Genomic DNA, 27497 nt, shown 5'->3' with positions numbered 1-27497 from the left:
GACTCTTTGTTTTTCTAGTAAATCTTCCATATTCTGACAGCAAAAGATAATCTCCGTTCCTGATAGTAGATTATATCAATGTTTCTTGAGGCAAGACTAGAAGACTTGTGCAGTACAGTACTTAGGCCTCTTCAGTCTTTTTTTCTGTCTTATAGTCATGATTTAAATAAAGAAAATTTTATCTCCTTATTCCCATTTGGTCAGGATCCCAAGGTAAAACACTATCTTCACTTCATTTTCTTATCTCCATGCCCAGACTCAACAAATTCATCATCATCAATCCACTTAATACAAGAGCTAAACTTCCATTTCTGTTGATAATGGTGAAGAATAGCTGGTGAAATGTCCAGGAAAGTGCAAAGACTGCATGTGCCTAATATGATGAATCAATTCATCATAAGATGTGGAAAATTCAGTTGGATAGAGTGGGATCTCCTGATATCGAGGTTCAGCTTATTGCAGTGTTATTTCAAGTGCTAGAACATTCTTTTGTTTTTCTATTCTTTTGGGTAGGAAAAATGAGAGGAAAACTATTTACTAAAGCTAAGTCTCAGAAAAATAGGTTTGACACAGTGTATGCTTTTGTAATGATCAGAATCTACATAGAATAGACTACTTTTAAAAGACTGATAAAATCTTAAGCATAGAAGTTTTTGGTTCTCAAGGAATTATAGCACACTGATTTTGTTTAAACAGATTATCTTTTGAACTGTTACATAAGGGAGTCAGTATTATACTTTTGGACTATAATGATTTTAGGTAACATTAATATGAAAATATTACTTGAGTTAAAGTGATGATATATAATTCTCTTTTGGTTTGGGTTATAGATAAAAGCTGTATTCAGCAACATTTATTCAGAATGTACTAGGTATAAAAAAAAATGTGCTAGTTGGAAAGGCCTAGTCTTTTCCCTCAAGGAATTTGTTGTCTAGTCAAAGAATGGCAGGCAGCTCCTCACAAGTGCCATAGAAAAGCCTAAATCAAGTTTTCTGGAAGTGCAGAAGAGGGAGAATCACGTCTATTTGAGAGGTACAGGGAAGCTTTTATAAAAGTGCAGGTATTTAGTTGTCTTGATAGATGGATAAATCAAACTACCTTTGAAGAAATGGGGTCCCATTAGCCTACATTTAATGAGAAGTTGTCTTACTTGGACCACCTTGAGTATTCATGTCTTAGGTAGCAGTTACAAAGGTGAGAAAATATAGATTTTTCTAAGAAAATAGGAAGTATTTTTAAATGCAAAGGGAAGAAAAATCATTATTGAGGTATAAGATGAATTAAGGTATCACTTATTTAACCATACTAGATACATGTCACATATTCTATAACTGTAACTAGTTACTAGCAAGAAAAAAGGGGAGAATAGATGAAATATACTTATTTCTCTTAAACCTCTTACAGTATTGAGTCCTTAGAAGGTTTTTGAGCTTAGAAGGTTTTATTCCTATACAACAACAGTTTATATATTTTTTTAATTGATCTTTGAGTGATCATTGTTTTTGTTTCAGTCCTAATTCTGTCATGCTGCCCTTTGTTTTTCCAGGAGACCATTGTTTCCTTATATTTGGAAATTTCTCATTCTAGTTCAAGAGTCCTCAAAGAATAGATTTGATTTATTCTGAAGTCCTGCCAGGTAGATCTACTCTAAAGCAGTTGCTGTCATCTCTTTATAGTTTCCCTGGGCTTCCTAATAGAAAGGGAATTATATTCTTTAGCCTTCTTACTATCATTTCTTACCTACCCATCCAGGTAATTTCATTGTTAGAGATGAATTTCTCATCTGCCTTAGTTCTGTGTGCAGCCTCAAAATGTTCTTTCTCCTAGATATGGCCTCTCTGGCAGTGATGTCCTGGATAATGTAGCATATGCTCGAGGGTTCAACACAGACCACCAGACCCAGCTCCTTTATCAAGCATCAGCCATGATGGTAGAGTCCAGGTATGTGGGCAATAGAAGATACTGAATATGTTCCCAGAGCCCTTACCCTGAATCTTGTACAGGCTATAGCCAATTTGATAGTAGCTTGAATTAGATATGGGGAGATTTAAGTTTTAGTTCCTATTTTGCCACTCTTGCTTTGTCGTTTAGGTCAAGTCACTTTTAAAATATGAAGCTATAATCCACCTGAACTTGTTGGAATTTTTTACTTTGTTATAGGGTTATTCAGAAATGGATGCTGTATAAATAAATAATATATAACTATAAATATAAAATTTCAGGGTAGTGGGAAAGAGCAGAATCTGACATGGGCTAGAAACAGGCTTCAGAGAATCCGTGTTCCCTGTAGGTATGCACTGCTAATTGTAGACAGTGCCACCGCCCTCTACAGAACAGACTATTCGGGTCGAGGTGAGCTTTCAGCCAGGCAGATGCACTTGGCCAGGTTTCTGCGGATGCTTCTGCGACTTGCTGATGAGGTAAGTTGTGGGGTAGGGACAGAGAATGCCTACTTTCAGGGGCCATGAATTCTAGTAGCCTTGCTGGGAGGCCAGGATACCAGGGCCTGGTATCATCAAGATATCAGTTAGATATAGAGACTTTAATCATTCATTGCTTTGTGGGGGATAGGGGTGGCAGCAGTAAGCCTCTTGGAATGTCTGACCACGAAAAAATGACATTTATCCTTTCCCTGTCAGTTTGGTGTAGCCGTGGTCATCACCAACCAGGTGGTGGCCCAAGTGGATGGAGCAGCCATGTTTGCTGCAGATCCGAAAAAACCTATTGGAGGAAATATCATCGCTCATGCCTCCACAACAAGGTAAAGTGATGGGAGAGACGGCTTCGTCGTGGAGCGTCCTGTTAACTGTGCAGTAGACACGACGGTAACATGTCCATTCGAACCTTGTTAACTGCTGCTCTTGTGTAATTAGACACAGGAGCCCTTGCTTAACCTGACTGTCATGCTCTGGTTAGAACAGGTGTTTGCTTTTAGTTCATAAAGGAATTAAAAGCTCTCATATGTGGAAGAATAAATATGAGCAACTGATGTCTCTCATTATTTTTATAAAGGTTTCAATATGGGAAATCCACTGCGGGGCAGGGGGTGAGCAGAAATGCATTCCTCTGGATTGGAAGTGCCCTAAGGCAGTGGTCCCCAACCTTTTTGGCACCAGGGACCAATTTTGTGGAAGACGATTTTTCCACAGACAAGGGTGGGGGTAGTGGGGGGGTGGCCAGGATGGATGGTTCAGGCGGTAATGCAAGCGATGGGGAGCAGCAGATGAAGCTTCGCTCACTCGCCCTCTGCTCACCTCCTGCTGTGCGGCCCAGTTCCTAACAGGCTGCAGACCGGTACTGGTCCACGGCCCGGGGGTTGGGGACCCCTGCCCTAAGGAATACAAAAAGATCCCCAAAGTCCTTCTAGGAAGTATATATGTCTAAAAAATTTTTAGACCTACCATAAATAGTCAGGAATCGAATTTTTTAATTATAATAACTTTGGTGCTTTGGTCTGTGTCTTTGTCCTAGACTGTACCTGAGAAAAGGAAGAGGGGAAACCAGAATCTGCAAAATCTATGACTCTCCTTGTCTTCCTGAAGCTGAAGCTATGTTTGCCATCAATGCGGATGGAGTAGGAGATGCCAAGGACTGAATCGTTTTTCTTCCTGTGATAAACCTTAAGTGCTGCAGCCTAATGGAGAGGACTGCTCCCTGAGGTTCTTCACAGGCCTCTTCCTGTTGTGACTGCCAGGAAAAGGCTTCCAGGAAAACAGCTATTATATCGGCTTTTCTTATGGTGTAAACACGAGACAGGTCAGTAGTCACAAGCTGATCTGAAATGTTTATTCCTTCTAGAGTATATTAATCTCTATGTGAATTCTTTGGTTTGGGGGTGTAGGTATGAAGTACCTTTGACATCATAGTGCCTTGGGGTTGACTCAGGACTAACTGCTATTGGCCAATCTTATGTCTCTAAGAACTAACTAAAACTGGAGAGACCTGACTTCTCTCGCTGTCTGAATAATGTTGGGGAAAAAATGCCTGAGCTATGTGGCAAAGGGAGTGGGTCTCCTCACAGGTTTTTTTTTTTTCTCTGTCAGTCAGTAAAACTCTTAAATCAGAAGCAGGTAAAGTTTGTGTCTGAATTAGCTTATATAAGAATGTTTTTTTAGATAAGGGGTATTGAGTAGGCCTGCTGGGCTACCAGCCCTTCACCATCTACTCTTTTTTAATGCTAAGAGCAATTCAAGATAGTTCTGGAATCTTAAACATTTCAGAAGGTCTTCAAGTAAGTAGATTCAATGTGGGACTGCTAATAAAGTAGTTATTTGTAGTGAATGTGCTGTTTATAGGAGTTATTCTGGTACAAGCTGAATATTTCAGGATAGGGCCTTCATAATATAGTTTTGGCTCTGGGTAGGGTGATCAGTTTCTATTGCTTTAAAATTGAGAATTTAAAAGGGAAGCCCCACATTCAGATGATTCATTTTATACTCCTTTAACCTAATAGAAGATCTCACAAGATGGCTACACCATGGCTTTCCTGTGGCCTTTGTTTTTATTCTTTAAGAAGTTTTGTATTGTATAGGGCTGGTTCTTGCCCAGATTATTCTACTTCAGGGGTTTGAGATAATCCTTCCTCTTCAGACTTCTACTCAGGATGGGTTCTAACCAACTCTTCCAATTTCAAAGGGCCTCTCGGCTAGTATTAGGAGGAGAGGCAGTGCAACTCTCTGCTGTTGCCTGTGTTGATCCTACTATATATAGGGAGATAGGAAGACACAATTTAATGCAACTTTGTTTTAAAAAGTTCTGTTCCCTGACTTTATAGAACAGAGTACCTCCTAGGCCTTCTTTCATTTCTATATTACAGAACAAACCTGGGATGAAATAATAAAGCCACAGTAACAGATTCTGGAATGGAAGCTTGGTTCTTAAATAATAAAAGCACCTCCATCTATCTTTTAGTCCTATAAAGTATTTAAGTGACCTTGACCTAAAAACTTGTCTCAATTTTTCTTGTAGGGAGGATTTTCTTTTCAGATGGGATTAGGCTTTGTGCTATTGGCCCTGAGAGGGTCAGGGAACACCTGCTTAGTTGGACTAGGCCTTGTTAGGCTAAAAGTAAGCTCTTCTTGTGTTTTACATTTAACTAAAATTTTCTCTGGAAGTATTATTAACCAGAGAGCTTATTCTAAACTATGTGGTACTGTTTTTCTACTTGTCTGCAACAGCCTCATAGTAGAAAACAGTTATGGAAGTGTCAAGCAAGAATAAGGAGCTGATAACAAATAAACATAGAAAGGGGATTATAATCACGTCTAGTTAAATTTGGTTTATTTCAGGTTTGTACCAAAATATATTCCAGGCAACTCCTCAGATCATCATTTTCACAGTCTCATAAGCCTTATGCACTGCTGTCGTTCCAAAAGCTTCCAGGACTCTGGAAGTCAAGTGGTCCAGCCCCTCGGCCCAGGAATACAGTTACAATCCACACGATAGGTTGAGAAGAGGCAATACCCATGGAGTCCCCGACCTTTTATCCTGGTAGGTTAGGGTGTGATTTTAGGACTATATACTGTGGTGTTGAATATTAAATCAGTGAAAAAGATTAGAGAGTAGAAGTTCTATGTTTTGTTCCTATAGCTCTTTGGAGTTTCATCCACCTCACCAGCAGTTGGAAGACAGCCTTCAGTGCTCTACCCACACTGTACCCTAGGGCAGGTGTTATACTAGTCTTGATTTTTCAAGAATTCACTTTACGGAGAGAGTAACAGAAACCCGGGCCTCAAGTACTTCCCCAATTTCAGATTAGGTAATGGATTAGAATAAAAGTTAACCAGTAGACAAGAAGAAATTGGGGAATGGTGGCAGGTAGCAGTCAGACCTAGGAGTCAGGACACTCCCTTAACCAGTCTTGCTCAGTTTCCTGATCTAAGCAGAATCTAAGAGAGAGAAAAAAGACTTGATTTTTTTCCCCCTCAAGTCATGAAGGCCATTGAAATGTGATTATTCTCCTAAAATTACTTCCAATTCTTCCAGGTCCTTCTGGAAAGCTGAATCCTAGGGAGACAAGAGAATAAGACTAGGACTCAAAATCTAAGCCAACATTTCCAAAACCATTGGTACCTGAGAATGGGCCCTTTGCTTCCTTGCTAAGCTGTTATCATAGTCTTTTTCCTACTTTCCCAGAAGAGCCTGGAACCTACGAAATCTGTCTCCTCCCCTAGGTGAGATGTATATGAAACAGCCCACATGCAAAAGGAGGAAATAAGACCTCAAGGGAAGATATTCTTTCCTGAAAAGGTCACATAATGACTCAGAGAAGGATCCCTGTGTTAGTAAAGGTCTTAAGTATTACCTCTTTAGTGACATTTGGCAGCTCCAGGGCCAACTTCATCCACTGTTTAGCTTCAGGGTTTTGCCCTAGTTCTCTGTAGCACTGAGAAGAGACAACAGTGAAAACCTGGGAGAAATGCCACCAGGAGACTAGAAGGGGATGAATATGTATGCCCTCAGGAGTTCCTAGAAATATCAACACACATACTTTCATCTATGTTGAAATAGGCAGGTGAGTTTACCTTGGAAATATATATCCTTCCTGCTTTGGAAAATCCTGGCTGTAGTTCTTCAGCCTGGAGAAGGGAGAACATATATCAGTAAGGTGTTCCAAAGTCCAAGTCAGGCTAAAGTTTATTAAGAGAGTTCCAGTCCCCAACCTGGAGATTCAGTGAATCTATATTTTTTATAAGCTTTTCTGATGGTTCTGATTTTCCCATAGAACAGGCACACATAAAACTGCCCTCTACTAGAAACCCCTTCCAATAATGTCCTTAGGAAAAATAAGGTCACCCTGGCCTTTCTGGCTGCTGTCCACCCTTCCCTTCCTTCCCCAATACCTTTAGGAAGCTCTGGAGGGCGTCCTGCACAGTGGCACCGAGAGGGCTTTCACACAAGGCTGTCGCAGTTTTTTTTTCTAGCCAGCTTAGGTGAGAGACCTGCCACCAAAAGATCAAGGTGTGACTAAAAACGTAAGTATCTTTAGGAACATTGAATGTTCTGTACTGAAAGCAAACAGGGCCAAATAGGACTGGGTCTAATCACCACTAACATGACCGCTTAGAGGAAATAACACATAAGCCAGACCAGGCTGAGGACCCTGCTCTTCCTTGCAAGGTGATCAGTGTCTCAGGACAGTTAGTTAGGGCCCTTATGTCAAGCCCTGAAATTTAGCTCACCTGGTAGCACCACCTGCCAAGGAGAAAGTGTGCCATGGGGTTTTCTGGCTTGAGAGCAATGGCTTTGTCCACATGCTCCTGAGGGGAAAATATAAATATAAGCTAACATCAGATAGCAGAGTTACTAAGGGAACAGAGGCAAGTCACAGAGGCTGTAGGAACACCTTTGCAAGGAGCTAGGACGGAGCAGGGAATCTGGACCAGACCAGCACCAGGGAAGGAGGAGAAGCTTTCCTCACCTTGAAGCTAAAGCCACTCTGGATGCGCCTCTGGATGCCCTCATGCTCAGCCAGCTGACCACAAAGCACTGCATACCTAGGGGGAAGCAGCAGCAAGCTCAGGGACAAGGACTGAGTACCGTCCCTGCCAGTATTGGGATTCCCACCCATGGGCAATTGCACGGCCCCTGCATCCTTATCCAGAGATGAAAATATCATTTCCATCTGTACATAATTCCTCTTTTCACAGACTTGTGGTCCCAATTCATATTCTTTAGCAGATACAGTGGTAGGCTCACAATTCTCCAAAGTACCCTAGGTACAAAAAAGGTGGGTCTTCCACAATAAAGCTCTCTTAATATTTAGGCAAGGTCTCAGTCCAAATTTCCCCTCATAATGAGTATAGCCATAGCTATCATAAACACTTAAGCAGGTATCTAAAAATCAGCATCAAAGTATAAGAGACCTGAGTACACTGCTTTTTGTCTCCTGAGCAGACATTAAAGAAGAAGGTCTCATTAGCCTTGGAAGTATACAGGTATATCATTGGGAAGCTGTTTGGGAATGGGATTCTCTAGGAATTTCTAATGTTAGCTTGGGAACCAACAGAAGCAGAGGAAGAAAAGGCCTCCGATTTCAGCCCTGTCCTCTACATCCTCCCTCCCAGGAGAACAAAGGCAGCCAGCTTCCTATCTTCTGCCTTCAGAAACAAAGGTCTTATTACCCCCATCCCCTCTGCATTCTTTCTAGAAGCACAGTTGACAAATGAGTGTCTAAAGGCCCAAGTTGCTTTTTTGTGTACTCACTAAATTTCTGGGGGTATTTGTATCGGATACTTCCAGAGGCTCATTTCCAGTTTAGTCCAAACAGCTGTTCCCCAGGAAAAGCTAAGAAAGTATGAGGTCCATTTCCATCCTTGGGACCCCAGGAGCCCCAAGAGAGCCCACAGGGAAACAGCACCTGTGACACCCACGAAACAGTGACCTGGCGTCTGAGAAGAGGCACTGCAGAGACAAAGTTTCAGCAACAGATGGAGAAACAGCCTCTCCCAGCTCATAATCTGAGGGCAGAGTTATGGGAAGCAAGGAGGTGGAAAAGGAACATTTTCACTAAAACTGAGGTGCTGGAACCACGCCCCCAGGACACAGGTTGGCCCTGACCCACACGGGTTGGCAGAACTTCGCCTCACATCAGACCACAAACAGGGCTGATGGTTTTGTAATATTAATGACTGCTGAACTTCCTGGGGGTGAGCTCACATCTACTTTTCCTCACGCGAGCCAAGCGAAGAAGCCAAAGTCCACCACCAGCCAGGGATCGCAGCTAGAGGAATGAAGAGCTTGTATGGGAGAGGGGAACTGCCAATGTCCCAGCCTCTCTGAGGAGCCAAGAACCCATAAGTTTTGTAGCCAGGGGTGACTAACAAAGCTACTCATTTCTCCAAGCTTCAACAGAAAGAAAATTGTACTATTCCCCCTTGCCTCATCCCCAAGGCACTTCCCAAAGTAAACTCCCCTGGGTCCCTAGCTTGGGGAAGGATGGGACATATGAAAATAAAGGCCAGAGCTCCCTCTCCTGGTGCCTCTGGCAAATGCCTCTTTGGCCACAGGGCAGAGAAACGGAAGGGCTCTCCTCCACTCTAACCCATGCTGGCTCTTCCTGGGGCCCTGCGGGGTGTTATTACCACTGGTGACACTCAGCATTCTCATTCCCCTTCTCCAGAGCGGCCTCCGCTGCTTCTTTTCCTGTAAGACAGAGGTGATCCAGAGTTGACAAGGGCTCCCATGCACCCTTCCACGGGAAAGGCTGTGGGAAGAATGACTGCTCTAGCTCACCAACCCCCACCCAAACGGGACTTGTAAATACTTATGCACTTGAGCAGAATGAAGAGCTGCAAATAGCTTTTCAGGGATGACTTCTTCACCTTGCTCTCCCTATCCGTCATCAGCTGCCCCAGCTCCCTTATTTTTATAATACCCACCTGAGATGCTTGAAGCATTTCAAATATAAAAGGACTCAAAAGCAATCAGAAACTGTCCCCAGTAGACCGTTACCCTGGAGAGTTTTTGATTTGGGGTCTGGATAGGCTTCAGGGTGTCCATGAATCCCACTGAAGTTGTATATAATTTTAGGTATATGTGCGTTTTATTGAGGAGAGGGTCCACAGCTTTGATCAAATTCTCTAGAGGGGGACTTCCCTGGTGGTGCAGTTGTTAAGAATCCGCTTGCCAATGCAGGGGACACGGGTTCGAGCCCTGGTCGGGGAACTAAGATCCCACATGCCTCGGAGCAACTAAGCCCGTGCGCCACAACTACTGAAGCCTGCGCACCTACAGCCCGTGCACCACAACAAAGAGTAGCCCCCACTCGCCACAACTAGAGAAAGCCTGCGTGCAGCAGTGAAGACCCAGTGCAGCCAAACAAATAAACATTAAAAAAACAAACAAACCAAATTCTCAAGAGGATCCATGATCTAGGAACATTAATCATGTTCTAGGCCAGAACTCCTCACCAGAGCCAAATGGACTGGGATCTGACCAAAGATGAGTTTCATGTAGTTCTTCCCCAGGTTTTCCAGGCACCAAAACTAACAGAAAGCAAGGCCTAAACACATGTAGGCTCTTGACAAGGGTCCCCTAGAATGTCAAGGAGCTGGAGCCCTTCAGATGAGGACCATCACGCCTACACACTGGAGAAAAGAGAACACTGCAAAATGGGAAATCTGATTAGAACAGAGGGCTTCCATAAAAAAGAATGAAATAATGCCACCTGTAGCAACATGAACAGACCTAGAGATTATCATACTAAGTGAAGTAAGAGAAAGACAAATATCATATATCACTTATATGTGGAATGTAAAAAAATGATACAAATAAACTTATTTACAAAACAGAAACAGACTCATATAGAAAACAAACTGGTTACCAAAGGGGAAAGAAGAGGGGAGGGATAAATTCGGAATTTGAGACTAACAGATACAGACTACTACATATTAAATAAACAAGGACCTACTGTATAGCACAGGGAACTATATTCAATATCTTATAATAAACTATAATGGAAAAGAATCTGAAAAAGTATATATATGTATAACTGAATCACTTTGCTGTACATCTGAAACATTGTAAGTCAACTAACTATACTTTAATAAAATTTAAAAATAATAATTAAAAAAATTTTTTTAAATGGTGAGGGCTTGGAAGGGAAGACAGAACAAAAGTAATGGGTTGAGGTGATAGGCTGGCTATTCTGAAATGTTTCCTCATGTTTAAGTGATAGTAATCATGGTATAATTTTGTATATGCAACAAATACATTTAAAGAGAGCAGATGAGAACCCTACATTCCCCTATCCAAGCAGAAGAACCATACGGCTCCACCACTAAGGGACATTTTCTCTTAGGGGACTTCTCTCCACCCCCTTCAAAGCACTATCTCACTAGGAAAATAACAGTGAAGAATGAGGCAACCAGTTCCCACTGCCTCCTGGTGGTCCAGCTTCTAGAGAAAGAACAAAATGAAGAACTTTAGGTCCAGCAAGGTTGGTCCTAAAAAGCTAGAATCCCAGAGCAGAGCCTTCAAAGATGCTGCATAGTCCTCTGACCTCCAGGAGGAACAGATTTGTCCAAGGTGCTGTGCTCGGGAAGCCAGACCAGACCAGTGCGGGCTTCGCAGCTCCTCTAATCACTGCCCCACCTCCATCTGTAGGGTTCATGTTGGCTGTTAGTGCTCAGAGATGATCAAAAGGGAAAGGAAAGGTGGTTGTTGCTACCAAGAGTGCAAAAATCAGCCCCAAAGGCTGATCAGAATCCTCACCTGAAATTTAAGAGGGGAAGCAGAAACTGTTTTGAAAAGAAAGAAGCAAACAGTAATTAAGCAAGCACCTTTTGTTACAACTTCCAGGGATTTTTTTGAAGATCTATATCAAACATTCAACTCAACTGACCTTTCTATATTGGCAGAATTCTATAACTGTTTAGAATAATGATCTTGAGGTACTGTCACTCTACATTATCAAAGATTTAATGTTTGCAGGACTGTACTTATAAAAGTAGGAAAGCAGTTAACTTTGGATAACTGAACCACAAGATCTGGAAGTCCACTGACGGTGCCTGACTCAAAGGGTGCGTAGGTAGGCAGGACACATCACCTTCCCCGTAAAACCAGTATCTTTTTAAAGTCCCAGGTTTCTCAATGACCTCATGACAGAGAAGGACAAGCCTTGAACCTGGCACAAGTCAGATGCACCCTACACCCCCAGGTACAGATTTTGACAACAGAATTCTTAAGTAGACCCCAGGGACTTCTAACCTAGCAGTATTCTCCCAAACTGCTCCTTCTGGGCACTCACCAAACATACTCCACTCATTATATTCTTAAACACCTGCCCCACAGGCTCCATAACTGAAACCAGATTCCTAAGCAACAGCAAAAAAACCTCCTCAGATTAAGAAAGGTTGTGTCTTTTGTAGTTGAGGAATGAGAACAGAGAACTGTGCTAATATGATAGAACTACAATTGACCTTGAACAACGTGGGGGTTCGGGGCACCAGCCTTCTGCCCAGTCAGAAATCCACATGTAATTTATAGTTGGGTCCAACCAACCGTGGACTGTGGATTGAAAAAAATCCACATGTAAGTGGACGTGTGCTGTTCAAACCGCTGTTGTTCAAGGTTCAACTGTACTCCTAAAGTCGTGTATACCCATGTGACTCAAGCACCATGCCATGCAGAGAAGCAGAGGTTGCTCTCTGTCTCCAGGAGGAAGCAGGGGTCTCTGGGAGCCAGTCTGTCCCTAGTGAGTAGTTGAGCCCCAGCTGTACCGACAGCCTGCAACTTGGTGGTTCCCCTGGCCCCAAGCTGATGGGCTGGCTCCACCCTCAGAGTCAGTCAGTGGCCTTCCCACCAGGAACCTGTCAGCACTTACCACTTAGGGCATAGGACCTCTTCTCACTTGCCTCCTCAGCAAGCTCACACATGTCACTGTAGGCGCGGGCCAGGCGCCAGAGAAAGTCCTGCTGGCTTCCATGCTGCAAACCAAACAGAGGGATGAGGCCCCCTTCTCTCAGCTGCAGAGAACTGGGGCTCGACCTTCTCCCCACACCCTACCTTTGAGTGTGTTATAAACACTGACATCAGGCCACCTCACGTGACCTCTCACCTGCAGTTAGCTGATGACATTATCTCTAGTCAATAGATTGCACAACCCACAGAGTGAGGGCATTCTGGCCTTCTAACACTGTGAGGAAAAAAGGTCAATTCCAACATGTAATGAGGCACAACAGAGAAGTCTTGCTAACAATGAAAAATTGTGAAAATGCCCAAGAAAAGGGAAATTCTAACTTTGGGGGCATTTATAGCCAGGTGAGCATAAATTCTGGCAGTGAACCTGAGAAGGGAATTGTGGTTGAGTGACCTAGTAACCTAACACTTGTCACTTGTGATGAAAACTTTAAATGGGGTAGGCAGCTGTGGCTCTGCCTCAAGGGAAATAGGGAAAAACATTCCAGTTCTTTCCACATTTCTCCTTAAGGTGAGAGGAGGAGCTCTTCTGCAGTAGCTCTACAGGAGGCAGCCGACTGCCCTGGGGCTGGCAGAGAAAACAGCTCTGGGGCAGGCAGCACACAGGGGCGGCGCTCAGCCTCCTAGGAAGAGGATGTACAACCCTGGGGTGTAGATGCAGAACTAGCCACCTCACCCTCATTTCCCTTCCCATGTCACCTTGCAGGGTCAGTGACACACTCGCGGGGGGTTAGCAGGGGGACGGAGGACAGACAGGCAGTTGGAGCCTCACCGCCAGCTTGTTGTTGAGCAGCAGCTGGAAGCCCTCCCGCTTGCCCTGCTCACTGCCCTGGTGCAGCTCGTCTGCCTGCTGCAGGAGGGGCAGCACATCTTCTGGGCCAGGGGAGCCTCCAGCCTCCAGGGCTTCAGGCGCCGGGCCTGAAGCCACCTCCACCTCCACCTCCAGGTCCAGAGAATCCTTTCTCCCCATCTTCACGGTCTCACAGCTCACTTCATCTTCCCCGTCATCGTCACTCTCCCTTTCAGAGTCCCGCTCATAGTCAGACTCAGCGTTGGCTGTTGTGTAACTGTGGCAGAGAAATGTAAGTGACAAGGTCAAGGGAGGGATTCCTTAGCCTCAGATCCCTGGGGTCTTGCCTCCACCCACAAAGAGGCACTCTCCATGGCACTGTTGTCCAAAGCACCAACTAAGAACCATTCCCCCCCCCACTTAGGGGCAGGAATTAGTCCTTGAGAGAAAGCTTCCTATGGGAAGTATGGGCTGGGAAAATGATCTGGAAGGGGAAGAGTGACCAGCTGGGGCCCGGTGACAGTCGGAGGCCAATATGAGAATCCCCTGCTTAGCTACCACCAAGTCTGCCAGAAAATAGACAAAAAGAGAAAGCCTAGAAAGGTATGTACTAAAATGGCAGTAGATCTCTCAGGGTCAAGGAATTAATTTTTCCCCCTATACTTTAGTATTAGATATGATTGCTTTACTGAGCATGTATTCTTCTTATAAATAAAGAAATAAAAGTTTAAGATAAAAAACCTTAAGATGTAGGTGGAGCTGATCTCCTGAGCTAGATGGCTCACCAGGCTAAGGGTCTGTCAATCATTTTTGCTTTATCAGCCAAATGCACCTGTCAGAACCAGCATGGGTGGGTGCCAGTCTCTGCGGCCATGGGCGGCCACAGATACCCACATTTTCTTTCTCAATTCAATGTATACCTCTGTCCCAAGTCAGCAACCAAACCTAAACCACAACAGGAGTAGCCCTTGAAAACCCTGGGAACTTGCCAGGGCTGGGAGGGGCCCTTTTGCAGCTGGAAGCAGGAAAGGAGAAAGATGCAAACAATCCCTTGGGAAGGTGTCTGTGGGGCCACTATGAGCCAGGTGTCTCCTAGGGAGCCCAACCCTGATGCAGCCACTGAAGAGGAAGCCAAGTTTCTCTTGGATCTTGGCCTCCACCAGCAGCTAATTATGGTGTGTTCCCTAATTGCCAACTGAATCAGACAAAAACTGAGTAGAGCAGAAGATAAGGCTTCCAGGGGTCACAACCAGACACCAAAGAGCCCTCCAGACTGAGTGAAGGAGAAGCAAATTCCATCAAAGCCAGAAGGTTCCAAGACACAGGGAAGATCTTTGAGTCACTTAAGGATAAGCCTTTCTCTGTCCTGGAATGAAAGGGGTAGGACCCCTATGACTGGAGCAATCAGACCTGAAGGAGAGAGACGTACGAATAAAGTCAATACAAGACAGTCTAAGGTCAGGGGCTGAATGCTGTAGGGCGAAGTGCTGTCTTCCTCATCCAGAAAGCCAGAGATGACGAGGGGGCAGGCTCCAGAAGGCAGCAGGTGAGAAACCAGACCTGATGCCCAATCCATCCATGCTGTTTCTTTATAGAGGAGCTTTCAGACTCATTTAACAAAGGGGCTCCAGTTACATCTATTACAGGAACTTTTGAGGTACTTGTAGGTAACCTGTAACCTTCCTAAACTTGCTTTTTAAAAGGTTATCCAAGTATCTCTCCCCTCTAGCAATTTGCAGTAAAAACTTTAGAAATTAAAGGGACAAGGAAAAGTGGTACCAGATTTCACAACCAACCTGGGTGGTGATGAGCAAGACCACACAGAGACAGCCTAGAGAAACTCGCTACCAATTCCTAGGCTTAGACAATAACCTGCCCCAAACGAGAAAGTCAAATCAGCCAAAGCAGCATCTCCCAGTGCCCCTACTCAGCCCAGCCAGGCCCAAAGGTAAAATGAGTAAATGGATTTTTGGGGGGTGCGAGCTTGAGTCTCATCATCTCCCACTGCAAAAAGAAGAGGAGACCCCATTCCTTGTTCAGCTGAAGGCTACCTTGGCAGATCAGGAATCTCCCAGGGAGGGACCCCTGCTCTCATCCCTGCTGGAGCACAGGCATCAGCACAGTCTCTCCAGGGAGCTAGGCCAAGAGGAAGGTCCTGCAATGCTGTGATCCTGCTGGGTCCTAACGGCCAGGGAGCTCAGTTGGACAAGGAAAAGGAGAGGCCAGGAGGGGCCTTGCTGCCACCCAGAGTGAGAGCTGGTAGAGCCCTGTGAGGCAGGGAGGCTCTAGCGAGGCTGGCGTGGTGAGGAGACCTTTTACTGCACCTCAGCCCCACTTCAAGGAGCTCTGCCTCACTAATCTGCAACCCCGCTGCCTTACATGCAGCGGGCAGGCAAACGCTTGTTGAGTGAATACAGACATCGGCCCCCTGGACTTCCATGGGCTTCCAGCCCCATCTCTTCCAAAAGAGATTTTTCACGTGCCAGAGCTCAAGAGCTGCTGTCTCGACATTCACAGCATTCTCTCACATTTCTTGGACCACCAACCCAGCCTCTGGAGAAATCCACCAGAGAAAAAGGGGTGGCCCTTTTGTTTAACATGACCGGCAGCTTTTGAGATGAGTCAGAGACTGCAGAGACCTTTGAAAAGGCCCTTTGGACCTGTGCACTCAGGAGGACACACTGTTCCCACAGTGGGGCGAGGACCCAAGGCTCCCTTGAAGCAAGGAGGCCACCTCTACTCCTTGAGGAGAGCCCCCAAGTCAGTGATCAAGAACTCGGTTACAGATGCACCCCCTCCTGGCAATTACTTTTCTTTCTTTCAACTCCTAAGCCCCATTAGAGGTGCTGAGCTGAGGCATTCAAAGACAACCAGGCCTGGGCCCTGACCCAGAGAGACTCTCAGTGGTGGGGGAAGATAAGACCAAGCAGAACGAGGTGATAAACGCCCAAGAAGGAGTGGCAATGAGGTTGCAGGCAGTTGCTCTTGGCTGGGATGCCTGGGAAGGCTTGCCAGAGGAGCTGTAGGGCAAGTTAGGTTTTGACAGGGAGGGAACTAAAGCTGTGTTTGGAACATGCTCTGAGAACAAGCTCACAGACCCACCCAGTGATTCTGACTCTACCACATTCAGTTGATCCCCTGGGAGCTCAAAGTTGCTATTTTATTTGGAAGAAAGAGGGAACACAGCTTTCAGTGGAGTAGAGTAGCCCATCAAATCGTCTTATTCTTTCATCCCTCAAAAAAGCTCTCCTTCCCCAGGGCCCACATGTTTAAAGTTATTCCAGACCAGACATTCCAGAATTCTGGTCTCCTTCCAGAATTCTCCCTGGACCATGACCATGGCAAAATGAATGATTCACCGTGGCCACTGCTCCAGATAGCAGCCAGCTAAACCAGAGTCTTGAACCACGCACGACCATCGGCTTCCACATGCCTTAGGATCGATCATGGGGCTGAGCCTGCTAGAGCTGTAATTAAGAAAGACACCCTTCCTCTCACACCATTACAGGTGGCTGGCAGCCCAGTCCTGCCCCTTATGGCCTTGGGAGCCCCAGTGAGCATCCCAAGCTGTGAAGCACCTTCAAGCTTCCCTGGTTAATCACTCTGGCTCTCACTGCCCCCAGAAGTTTGTACAATTACTAAAGATCATCAATAAGGGGTTTGAGTTCTAGTATCCTGGTCTTGGGCAGAGCTGTGACCTCTCCTTCTGTTCTACGCTGTTATAAAGTTCAAATGTCAAGTGATTGGCTTCCTTGGGTTGCATAGAGATGCTCCTTAAGTCTCAGGGCCCATTATCAACTATTTTGTCCTTTTCAATCCAGATGTGTCAATTTTTATTTTTTAAAATTTATTTATTTATTTATGGCTGTGTTGGGTCTTAGTTGATGCACGGGGGCTTTTTCTAGTTGCGGCGAGCGGGGGCTACTCTTCGTTGCGATGCGCGGCTTTTCAGTGTGGTGGCTTCTCTTATGACAGAGCATGGGCTCTAGGCACGCGGGCTTCAGTAGTTGTGGCACGCGGGCTCAGCAGTTGTGGCTCGCGGGCTCTAGAGTGCAGGCTCAGTAGCTGTGGCACACAGGCTTAGTTGCTCCACGGCATGTGGGATCTTACGTACCGTAAGATCGCTCGAACCCGTATCCCCTGCGTTGGCAGGCAGATTCTTAACCACTGCGCCACCAGGGAAGTCCCCAGATGTGTCAAATTTTAATTTCATTTTTGCCCCCTCTAACACAGCCCTCTGGAAGCATGTTTCAGCCCAGAGGTACTAGGTAAATTGAATAGAAAAGGGCTACTTCTTTGAGCCCTTGAGAATACAGATAATAGGGATCAGACAACCCAGTCAACAGTAGTCATGAATGGAGGACCAAAGCTTTTTACCAAGACCTCACTTATTTCAAGAGGCACCTGAGCACTAGTTAAATTCAGCACAGATGCCCAATGGCAGTGACATGGAAAAAGAGAGAAATACTACTCTTAATTTTCTTAGAAAACCAGATGAGGAGAGGCAGGAGAATATAATGGATCAAACAAGAAAACAAGGCTGAAACTTCTGAAGAAGATGTACTGAACAGACCGTACTGCTCTGGACAGGTCTTCCCTGGGCAGTGAGCTGTGGCAGCTCTCTCTCTCTTTTTTTTTTTTTTAATAAATTTATTTATTTAATTTATTTATTTTTGGCTGTGTTGGGTCTTCGCTTCTGCACACGGGCTTTCTCTAGTTGCGGTGAGCGGGGGCTACTCTTTGTTGCGGTGTGCAGGCTTCTCATTGCGGTGGCTTCTCTCGTTGTGGAGCATGGGCTCTCGGCGCGCGGGCTTCAGTAGTTATGGCTCACAGGCTCTAGAGCACAGGCTCAGTAGTTGTGGCGCACGGGCTTAGTTGCTCCGTGGCATGTGGGATCTTCCCGGACCAGGCATCGAACCTGTGTCCCCTGCATTGGCAGGCGGATTCTTAACCACTGCGCCACCAGGGAAGCCCCCGAGGCAGCTCTTAATCAATGGGAAGAACTGCCCGGGGCTGCAGGCAACATGTCTTCCTGTGAAGGCCCTTCTGTGCCCTGATGACCAAGCCATGCCTCAGAAGGCAGATGAGCCTGGCTGAGCCTGTGCTTAGGAGCTGTATAACCCTGGGAAAGCATGCATCAAACCTCGCTAAGCCTCAAGTCTCTGTCTGAGAAACAGGGCAAAGAACATCACCTACTTCATAGGAACCCTGTGAGGATTAAATGAGGAAATACCTCTGAAGTGCATTGCACAGTCTCTGTCACAGAGGAAGAATAAATGGAAGTTAATACTATAAAGCAGACAGCCTCTTCAATAAGTGGTGCTGGGAAAACTGGACAGGTACATGTAAAAGTATGAAATTAGAACACTCCCTAACACCATACACAAAAATAAACTCAAAATGGATTAAAGACCTAAATGTAAGGCCAGACACTATCAAACTCTTAGAGGAAAACACAAGCAGAACACTCTATGACATAAATCACAGCAAGATCCTTTTTGACCCAGCTCCTAGAGAAATGGAAATAAAAACAAAAATAAACAAATGGAACCTAATGAAACTTAAAAGCTTTTGCACAGCAAAGGAAACCATAAACAAGACCAAAAGACAATCCTCAGAATGGGAGAAAATATTTGCAAATGAAGCAACTGACAAAGGATTAATCTCCAAAATTTACAAGCAGCTCATGCAGCTCAATAACAAAAAAACAAACAACCCAATCCAAAAATGGGCAGAAGACCTAAATACACATTTCTCCAAAGAAGATATACAGATTGCCAACAGACACATGAAGGAATGCTCAACATCATTAATCATTAGAGAAATGCAAATCAAAACTACAATGAGGTATCATCTCACACCGGTCAGAATGGCCATCATCAAAAAATCTAGAAACAATAAATGCTGGAGAGGGTGTGGAGAAAAGGGAACACTCTTGCACTGTTGGTGGGAATGTAAATTGATACAGCCACTATGGAGAACAGTATGGAGGTTCCTTAAAAAACTAAAAATAGGGGCTTCCCTGGTGGCGCAGTGGTTGAGAATCTGCCTGCCAATGCAGGGGACACGGGTTCGAGCCCTGGTCTGGGAAGATCCCACATGCCGCGGAGCAACTGGGCCCGTGAGCCACAATTACTGAGCCTGCGCGTCTGGAGCCTGTGCCCCGCAACAGGAGGGGCCACGATAGTGAGAGGCCCGCGCACCGCGATGAAGAGTGGCCCCCGCTTGCCGCAACTGGAGAAAGCCCTCGCACAGAAACGAAGACCCAACACAGCCATAAATAAATAAAAAAATTAAAAAAAAAAAAACAAACTAAAAATAGAACTACCATACAACCCAGCAATCCCACTACTGGACATATACCCTGAGAAAACCATAATTCAAAAAGAGTCATGTACCAAAATGTTCATTGCAGCTCTATTTACAATAGCCAGGACATGGAAGCAACCTAAGTGTCCATCATCGGATGAATGGATAAAGAAGATGTGGCAAATATATACAATGGAATATTACTCAGCCATAAAAAGAAACGAAATTGAGTTATTTGTAGTGAGGTGGATGGAGTTAAAGTCTGTCATACAGAGTGAAGTAAGTCAGAAAGAGAAAAATACAGTATGCTAACACATATATATGGAATCTAAGGAAAAAAAAAAAAAGGTCATGAAGAACCTAGGGGCAAGATGGGAATAAAGACACAGGCCTACTAGAGAATGGACTTGAGGATATGGGGAGGGGGAAGGATAAGCTGTGAAAAAGTGAGAGAGTGGCATGGACATATATACACTACCAAACGAAAAACAGATAGCTAGTGGGAAGCAGCCGCATAGCACAGGGAGATCAGCTCGGTGCTTTGTGACCACCTAGAGGGGTGGGATAGGGAGGGTGGGAGGGAGGGAGATGCAAGAGGGAAGAGATATGGGAACATATGTATATGTATAACTGATTCACTTTGTTATAAGCAGAAACTAACACACCATTGTAAAGCAATTATACTCCAATAAAGATGTTGAAAATAAATAAATAGTTTTCAGCTGAAGAGGGACATGCTGCGAAGATCATCCTGAATGGCTGGTTTTAGCTTTTAGTTTCCATGTGCATGTTTTTAGCTAAACCAGTCATTCTGACCTGACAGAAGGCTTGACTGTTCACTTCGCCAGTCTCTTCCTTGAGGAGGAAGAAAGGTCATCAGAGGCCACTAAGGAGAGACCAGCCTCTAGACCTCACACAGGCCACCTGGATGACTGGACCTCACAGCAGAGAAGGGCAGATGCTGCCACCTGCAGCAGCGGGCACCCCAACAAAGATGTTCATTCAGACTCCATCCTTGGGACCAAAGTTTCAAAATGGCATTAGTGGTTTAAAATCAAAAAGCCCTTTGCCTGCCCAAGTTTGGGGGTTGTCCACCAGACTCCTGCCTGCGGCCCTGTCTCACACACAGGCCTATGGTCAGACCTGCTGGGCCACCAATTACTCAGGTGAGTCACCGCCCACCTGTGAAGATGACAAAGACGCATAAGCAGCCCTCTCCCGTGGGAAGAGAACTTCCCGAGGGAGGGAGAATGCTTAGCGCTTAGAGAGCTCTGTAGACCTGGCCCAGCCACTCAGTGAAGGAAACAGTCATAAAACAAAGCTTACAAAGTCCTTGTGATAACACAGGAAAACGCCCAACCAATGTTACAGGAAAACAAAAATAAAAGATATAATAACTACAAAAAAAACAAACCTACTCGGAGGAAAATAACAGATGCAAGCACTAACCACTGTTAACATTTCAATTTGTCTGGATGACATAAGGTGGATGGTTTTTCTTTTTTCTTTTTTAGGTAAGAAGTGGTGTTTTTGTTTTTGGTGGATGGCTTTACTTATTTCAACTGTTCTGTATTTCATTTATTTATACCCTTACCTTGTTCCAAAAATTATTTACAGCAGTTTGGTGTGAATTTTCCATTATAAACATTACTTTTACAAAACATAACCTGGCTGAAGCCACAACTGTCTCCAGGAGAGGACTCACCCGCCTTCGCTCTCAGCATCTGTGAACGTGGTTCCCGAGGTGGCCGTGAAGTAGACAGAGCTGGAGCCGGTGGAGTCACTCCTCTCCCGGGCAAATGGGAACCTTCGCCGCCGGGCCACTTTCTGGTTCTCTTCCAGGTGGGATCTGAAAAGCAGGCTCATTTCTAGAAGGTGCCATTGGGCCCCATCCAGCCTGCCTTTCCCCTCACCATGAGGGAGCCTCTTACTACTGCTGCTCATTGAAGAGCTAAAAGCAGAGAAAATCCTGGGTCTCTACCCTCAGGAAAGCAAGCAGGGCAGCTCGCTGGACCCAGCCTGCACGCAGACCAGGTTAGTCAAAACAAAGCATTTCAGCTGCTACAACAGACCATGAGGGCCCAAAAGCAGCAAGAACTTGTGCAAGGCAAGGAATCAAGCACACGGCTTCCCTGCCAATTAGGTGAGAAGCTATAAAACTGGCTTCGTCCTTAGAGACGGACAGCAAAGGCTGAAAAGCTGTAGGGACAGGGAAAAGTTGGGGAGCGGGGGACAAGGCAGAAAAGGAGGCTGCATTACTCACCGGACCTCACCCACAATCTGCCCAGCAAGCCCCTGCAGGCTGCGCCTCAGCTCCTCCACCTCCCCGCGCAGCGCCAGCAGGCTGGTCAGCACGAACTCCAGACGGCCCAGCACCTCCTCCTGCCCTTCTCGTGGAAGGCTCAGCAGCACCGCAGCATCACCAGCCTCACCTGGAGCTGCCCGCAACGGCCTCACTGCAGGAAGGAGGACAGGAGACACTGATGCCCATGGGAGAGAGTGAGGAAAAGATCTCGCACTCAGAATTCAGGAACACTTGTTTCTCACTGGAGTTCAATTTACAAAGATCTTTGAGGCTCAGAGAGCATATGTTCACAAGTCCCAGGTAATGATCCAGAAAAAAATCAAGGTCCCAACCTCCAAACAAGAGCCCTCTGTTCCAAAAATCTTCCCCACCAGGGCCCTTCAGCAGTACTGCATACCATGGCAGATCATGTAAAATGCTCGCAAGAGTGTGGTATCCAGAAGGAAGGACAGCTGTCCTGCTAGAGTAAAAGAAAACCCTTTATCTGACTATATTTCATGCCCAAATCCCAGGCAGTCAATACTAACCACACAGCAAAATTAAAATTGAGCTCACTCAAATTCTGATCTTTCACTTTACAAAGAATGGCAAAGAAAACTCTGAGCTCCTCTCAAGAGCTTCATTTAGTATCATCAGAGAGGGGCAAGGAGAAAAGGGGCAGTTACTGAGAGAAAAGGTACACTGGGAAAAGCTCACCCAAACCCCACTGGAAAAACACCATTGCCGAGCCCTGAATTGAGCTCTAGGTAAATGCTAACAGTAAATGCTAGAAAACTGACAGCTACCTAAGGCAAGTGGACTGGAAAATGTAAAAACAGAGAAGAAACCAGTAAGGCAGGACCCACAGTCCAAGCAAGTATAAAGCTGTTAAAGGAAATCTAGTAACAATCTAGGCCAGATTACAATACACATCCAACAGTGTTCCAGTACGTAGAGCAAGAAAGATCCCTGGGAATGCGGCCACTTTCTCCCAACCTCAGCAGAAGAAACACTAGAGCTAAGAAATTACAAACAAACAAAATACAAGGAAAAGAAAGGAAGGACAAGCACACTTGCAACACTAGGTTACTACCTAGTGCTATAAAACGCTAACAAATGATTGCAATCTAAGGTGACAACTCTTTGAAGACTTCAAAAACTAACTTTTCCAAACCATCTGGCATTTGGTAATCAGAGGAAACACTTGTTCCCAATTAACACAGGGTGAGATGATTTGAATGCTCCTCTATCACACACACCTGGGAGTGGTTTGAACCAGCCCTAGATGCTTTGCTCCAATGAGTTAACATGAAAGTTTTGCAAAACTGAAAGCACTACCCATTTCAGCCGTGGCTGGCTCCCAGCCATATTCAGCTTCAATTGCAGTAAGTGCACTCCCAGCCCCATGCTGTGGAAAGTCCACAGGACCAGGTGACCAGGCCACTCAGGAGAGCAAGCAGTGCAGCTACCACTTACTTGCTCTGTGACAGCCTCGGGAAAGTTACACAATCTTTTTCAATATCGACTTATAAGAAGGATTTTAAAAACTTGGACTAGATAGTCTCCAAGGTGCCTTCAAAACTTAACACCTAATTTAATACATAAGCCTCAAAAAATTTTAATTCCTACAAGACTAGTTTTTCCTTTTGCCTTCTTTTGGACTTTTCCTCTACTTATTAAACAGCTCACCCACACTAAGCAAGTGCCTTTAATATATTTATAGCACTCCTGTGGCCAGAACTAAACGTGAAAGCTAAGCCTTTTCGCAATATACTTTCCTGCAATTACAGGAGAAAGACGACAGAAGAGGAAGACTGCTTTTCCTTTTCAATAAACTTTCCCCAAACGTGAAACTCTCGGACCTCGCACCCACCCTCCTATTCCTTCCTCCGTTGTCCTGTCCCACAGGTTCTGCTAAAGGCAGCCCCGACCCCAGGCCCACCCCTCAGCAGTCACTGAGGCCTCAAGGGACCGTCTCCTACCCTGGCGTCCCGGCTGTGAAGTCTGCATGTAGTCCAGGGAGCTGGGCTGGCTCTGGCTCTGGCTCCGTTTCCACCGCTGGCTGTAAAGGGCACATAGGAATCCAAGGCCCGCGGCGGTGCCCAGCAACAGTCCTAGCCCGGCGCGGGTGCCACCCAAGGCCCCCAGACTAGACATGCTGCACCTGCAGCCCGCGTGAGCCACCGAGAGCAAGCGGGCGAGGGAGGAGGAGAGAGATTCGTGAGCGTGGTCCACCCATCTCCAAGGTCGAACCCCTGGAGATAATCTCCTTGCCCAGACCCTGGGCACCCACCACCCTCACCCTAGTCCCGACCCTAAGGTTTCTGCTAGCCCCGGACCTGGCTACCGCGCGGCTCAGCCGGCCCGGACGCAGCGTCCCCTCCAACACGCCCCCTAACCCTGATTCCGGAGTCAGGTTGCTGGGCCTCCAAACTCCTCCCCCAGCCTCACGACACTGCAGACCACAAACCCGCCGCCCTGGCTGCAAACCCCTGGCCTCCCCGCCGCGCCATTTGAAGGCCCCCTGGCCTGTCAGGAACTCAACTCACACTCCTACCCCGCTGCTCACTACTGTGGCAGCGGCCGCCGCTTCGCGCTGTCAATGACCGTGACGTCATCAAACGGTGCCGACCATCAGCCCCGCGCGCCTATAGGAAGGCGGGGGTGAGAAGATCATCGAGGCTCCGCCTCCGGTGCTGGGTTTTTTTCAGGGGGCGGGGCCACGGGCTCTACCAGGGGGGAGCAGCCAGCAGAGTAGGAAAGGGGAACCTAGAATGGGTTAGAAGCCGGGAAGAGGGGGAAAGCTGGGAGACCCCTTGGGCCGGATGCTAGAGCAGTAACCCCCACGGTCTGGCCAGCTGAGGTTCCATTTCCCTCCATTCACGCCAGATTACTTAGTGTTCCCGGAATATGCTCCGCGTATTCACCCTTTCTATCTTTTCGACTGCTGCTTTCTGCCTAGAATGACCCTTTCTCTACCTGGAAAACGCGACCCCCCTCCCACCTTTCCTTGACACTCGGTCATAACTCAGACTTTGTTTGATTTCAGCTTAATTTGTTTATGCATTTTTACTCAAACCATTTACTAAGCACTAGACAATAGTGACTGGCATTTCAGATTAGAACAGATAAATTGTTGGTTATCCACAAGAGGTCCCTGAGTCCCCAGGGCCAGCTTCTGCCAGTTGACACCTAAAAACTTATATTGTAGATGCACACCCCATCATTAAAAATAACTTAAACCTTACATTGTCGTTATAACATTAATCAAGGACAGGGTTATAAAAACTTTTTTAATTTCCAGAATGTAAATGAAATTCATTCCTCTAATAATAACATTTTTTAACATTTGGCTGAGGCGGAAACTTGGGTTTATCTCTGATTGCTTAAATTGGTTCAGATATCATTTCGGGTTTTTTTGTTTGTTTTTTGTTTTTAATCTGTGTTAATCATTTTTTTCTACCTACCTGTGGCCCATAGTTCCTTCTATAATTCTATTTTACTCCTGTGATTTTATGCAACTGTAATTTTAGAAACTAAAAAGACATGATTTTGTGCACTATGGTTCCAATTTTATCATCAGCATTCCTTAAAAGTTAAATTTTAGTTTAGTGGGAGCTGAAGTATCTAGACCAGTCCTTCCCAAATCCTTGACTAGATATTATTTATTCACTTTTTAATTGTGAGATACTTTACACATTTAAGAGACATTTGAGGACTTCCCTGGTGGCGCAATGGCTAAGAATCCGCCTACCAATGCAGGGGACATGGGTTCAAGCCCTGGTCAGAGAACTAAGATCCCACATGCCACAGAGCAACTAAGCCCGTGTGCCACAACTACTGAAGCCCACGTGCCTAGAGCCCCTGCTCTACAACAAGAGAAGCCACCGCAATGAGAAGCCCGCGCACTGCAACGAAGAGTAGCCCTCACTCGCTGCAACTAGAGAAAGCTCACACGGAGCAATGAAGACCCAACACAGCCAAAATTTAATTAATTAATTAATAATAAAAAAGTACATTTGATGTATAGGTACATTGCAATGAATCAGTGAAAAGCAATGAGGTACCCATCCCACCGCCTAAGGAACAGAACTTCACCAATACCTCCTACTCATTTTTTTTTTTTTTAATTTCCTACTCATTTTTAAGGACTCGGTTTGATTAGTACCTCTTGTGATACACTAAGAGATTAACTATGTTGTCCTGGTGGTGAGAAAGGAATGTTTTTAATATCTTTTCCATATTTTTCCTCATTTTTCTGAAATAACCATATATTTCTTTTCTAATAAGAAAAAATATTAACTTTACTTTAGAGGGAATAAAAACCCGTTTCCTCTGGGAAACTTTCCCAGACCACCATCTTAGTGGAATTAATCTTTTTATCTTTCTTTGCTCTTGAGGCTTGTTTACCTCTATTACACTTGGTTCCATGATTATTTGCTTTCTAGTCTGTCTACCCCACTGGGCTGCTCACTCTTCCAGGATAGAGTTCATGCCTGATTCATCCCCTATGCCTAGCAGAGCTCTAATGCAAAAGCCATCCATAAAAGTTGAATGGAGAAAAGAAGAAAATAAGGAATGACCAATATCCAGCCCCTGCCACACTGACAATGCTTTTGTTACCAAACCAGGTTTGTTTGCGCAATGTGTGGCAAGCCAAATGCTGAGACACAGAGGTTTGCGGCAGAAAAACAATTTATTCACAAGGCAGCCAAGCCAGGAGGTGGGAGAACAAATCTCAGATCCGCCTCTCTGAAGGCTTGAGCTATTTATGGGATAAAGAAGTAATGTAGGGCTTCCCTGGTGGCACAGTGGTTGAGAATCCGCCTGCCAGTGCAGGGGACACGGGTTCGAGCCCTGGTCTGGGAGGATCCCACATGCCGCGGAGCAACTGGGCCCGTGAGCCACAACTGCTGAGCCTGCGCGTCTGGAGCCTGTGCTCCGCAACAGGAGAGGCCGCGATAATGAGGCCCGCGCACCGTGATGAAGAGTGGCCCCCGCTCGCCACAACTAGAGAAAGCCCTCGCACAGAAACGAAGACCCAACACAGCCAAAAATAAATAAATGAATAAATAAATAAATAATTTAAAAAAAAAAAAAAAAAGAAGTAATGTAGACTTAGGCATGGGAAAAGGTGATTAGAGGTAGGGAAAGGTGAGGTAAATAGTGTTTTGCACAGGCGTATCTGGATTATATGCTTCTTCATGGGATGCATGTTCAAAAATGGAGGGGCTTAGTGTGATCTGAGAGTGGACTTTTGGCCCTCTTATGTCAAAAGGTTGTTCTTTGGACACCGGTGAGGGCCCAGCTTTAGGGTCAGTGGTCCCAACCAGTCTTAGCCAGCTTGAACTGAACAAGAGCTGATTCAAGGTTCTGAAAAAACAACTTAAGCCCCTGTTACTATAGCGACCCATACTTCAGAAGTGTTATCTGTAGGGGTGGTTAAGGAGTCTTGTGATATATTACCCAGGCTATGCGATGCCTGGAGGGTATGAAATTAAAGAGAGGAAAAAAACAAATTAAAGCTAGCTTAATCAGTGAAGGTAGTTTACAAGCAGAGGGGTTTTTAACAAGCTGTTCCTTACCTGTTGTTCTGTAAAACAGGCTGAAGAATTTCTGCTAGTCACAAACCTCTGTTAACACTGTGGGCACAGTTTCATTTTCATAATGAAAGCTGAGTTGTAGAAGAACAAT

General features: G+C 45.5%; 2 protein-coding genes across 7 annotated transcripts in view; one reads left to right on the top strand and one right to left on the bottom strand.

Moving 5' to 3' along the window:
* RAD51 (RAD51 recombinase) overlaps positions 1-5896 on the top strand; it is a 37652-nt gene extending 31756 nt beyond the window's left edge. For 2 of the 3 annotated variants that reach the window (XM_036843310.1, XM_036843309.1), the window contains exons 7-10: positions 1828-1941; positions 2291-2420; positions 2640-2761; positions 3472-5896. In XM_036843310.1, coding sequence (XP_036699205.1) covers positions 1828-1941; positions 2291-2420; positions 2640-2761; positions 3472-3595 — 490 coding nt within the window. In that variant the 3' untranslated portion in view covers positions 3596-5896. The remainder of the gene's footprint in view (positions 1-1827; positions 1942-2290; positions 2421-2639; positions 2762-3471) is intronic. The other variant, XM_036843308.1, reaches the window with a different exon arrangement.
* Positions 5259-24460, bottom strand: RMDN3 (regulator of microtubule dynamics 3). 4 transcript variants are annotated; one of them, XM_036843303.1, is made up of 13 exons: positions 24353-24459; positions 23786-23967; positions 21783-21975; positions 21225-21368; positions 13193-13487; positions 12326-12428; positions 9084-9144; positions 7421-7496; positions 7182-7259; positions 6843-6941; positions 6525-6578; positions 6305-6385; positions 5259-6006 (listed from the first exon to the last, which is right to left on the bottom strand). In XM_036843303.1, the coding sequence occupies exons 2-13, from the start codon at positions 23958-23960 to the stop codon at positions 5953-5955; spliced, it is 1413 nt and encodes a 470-aa protein (XP_036699198.1). In that variant the 5' UTR covers positions 23961-23967; positions 24353-24459; the 3' UTR covers positions 5259-5952. The 4 variants fall into 4 exon arrangements, with proteins under 4 accessions (XP_036699198.1, XP_036699199.1, XP_036699201.1 ...); XM_036843304.1 differs by lacking the exon at positions 24353-24459 and adding an exon at positions 24203-24315; XM_036843306.1 differs by lacking the exon at positions 24353-24459 and adding an exon at positions 24143-24162.
* Between the last annotated feature and the right edge of the window lie 3037 nt (positions 24461-27497).

Source organism: Balaenoptera musculus, chromosome 2, assembly GCF_009873245.2.
Source record: "Balaenoptera musculus isolate JJ_BM4_2016_0621 chromosome 2, mBalMus1.pri.v3, whole genome shotgun sequence".
NCBI classification, from domain to species: domain Eukaryota; kingdom Metazoa; phylum Chordata; class Mammalia; order Artiodactyla; family Balaenopteridae; genus Balaenoptera; species Balaenoptera musculus.
Note: the sequence above shows the minus strand (reverse complement) of the source record. Positions and strands in the feature narration are given on the sequence as shown.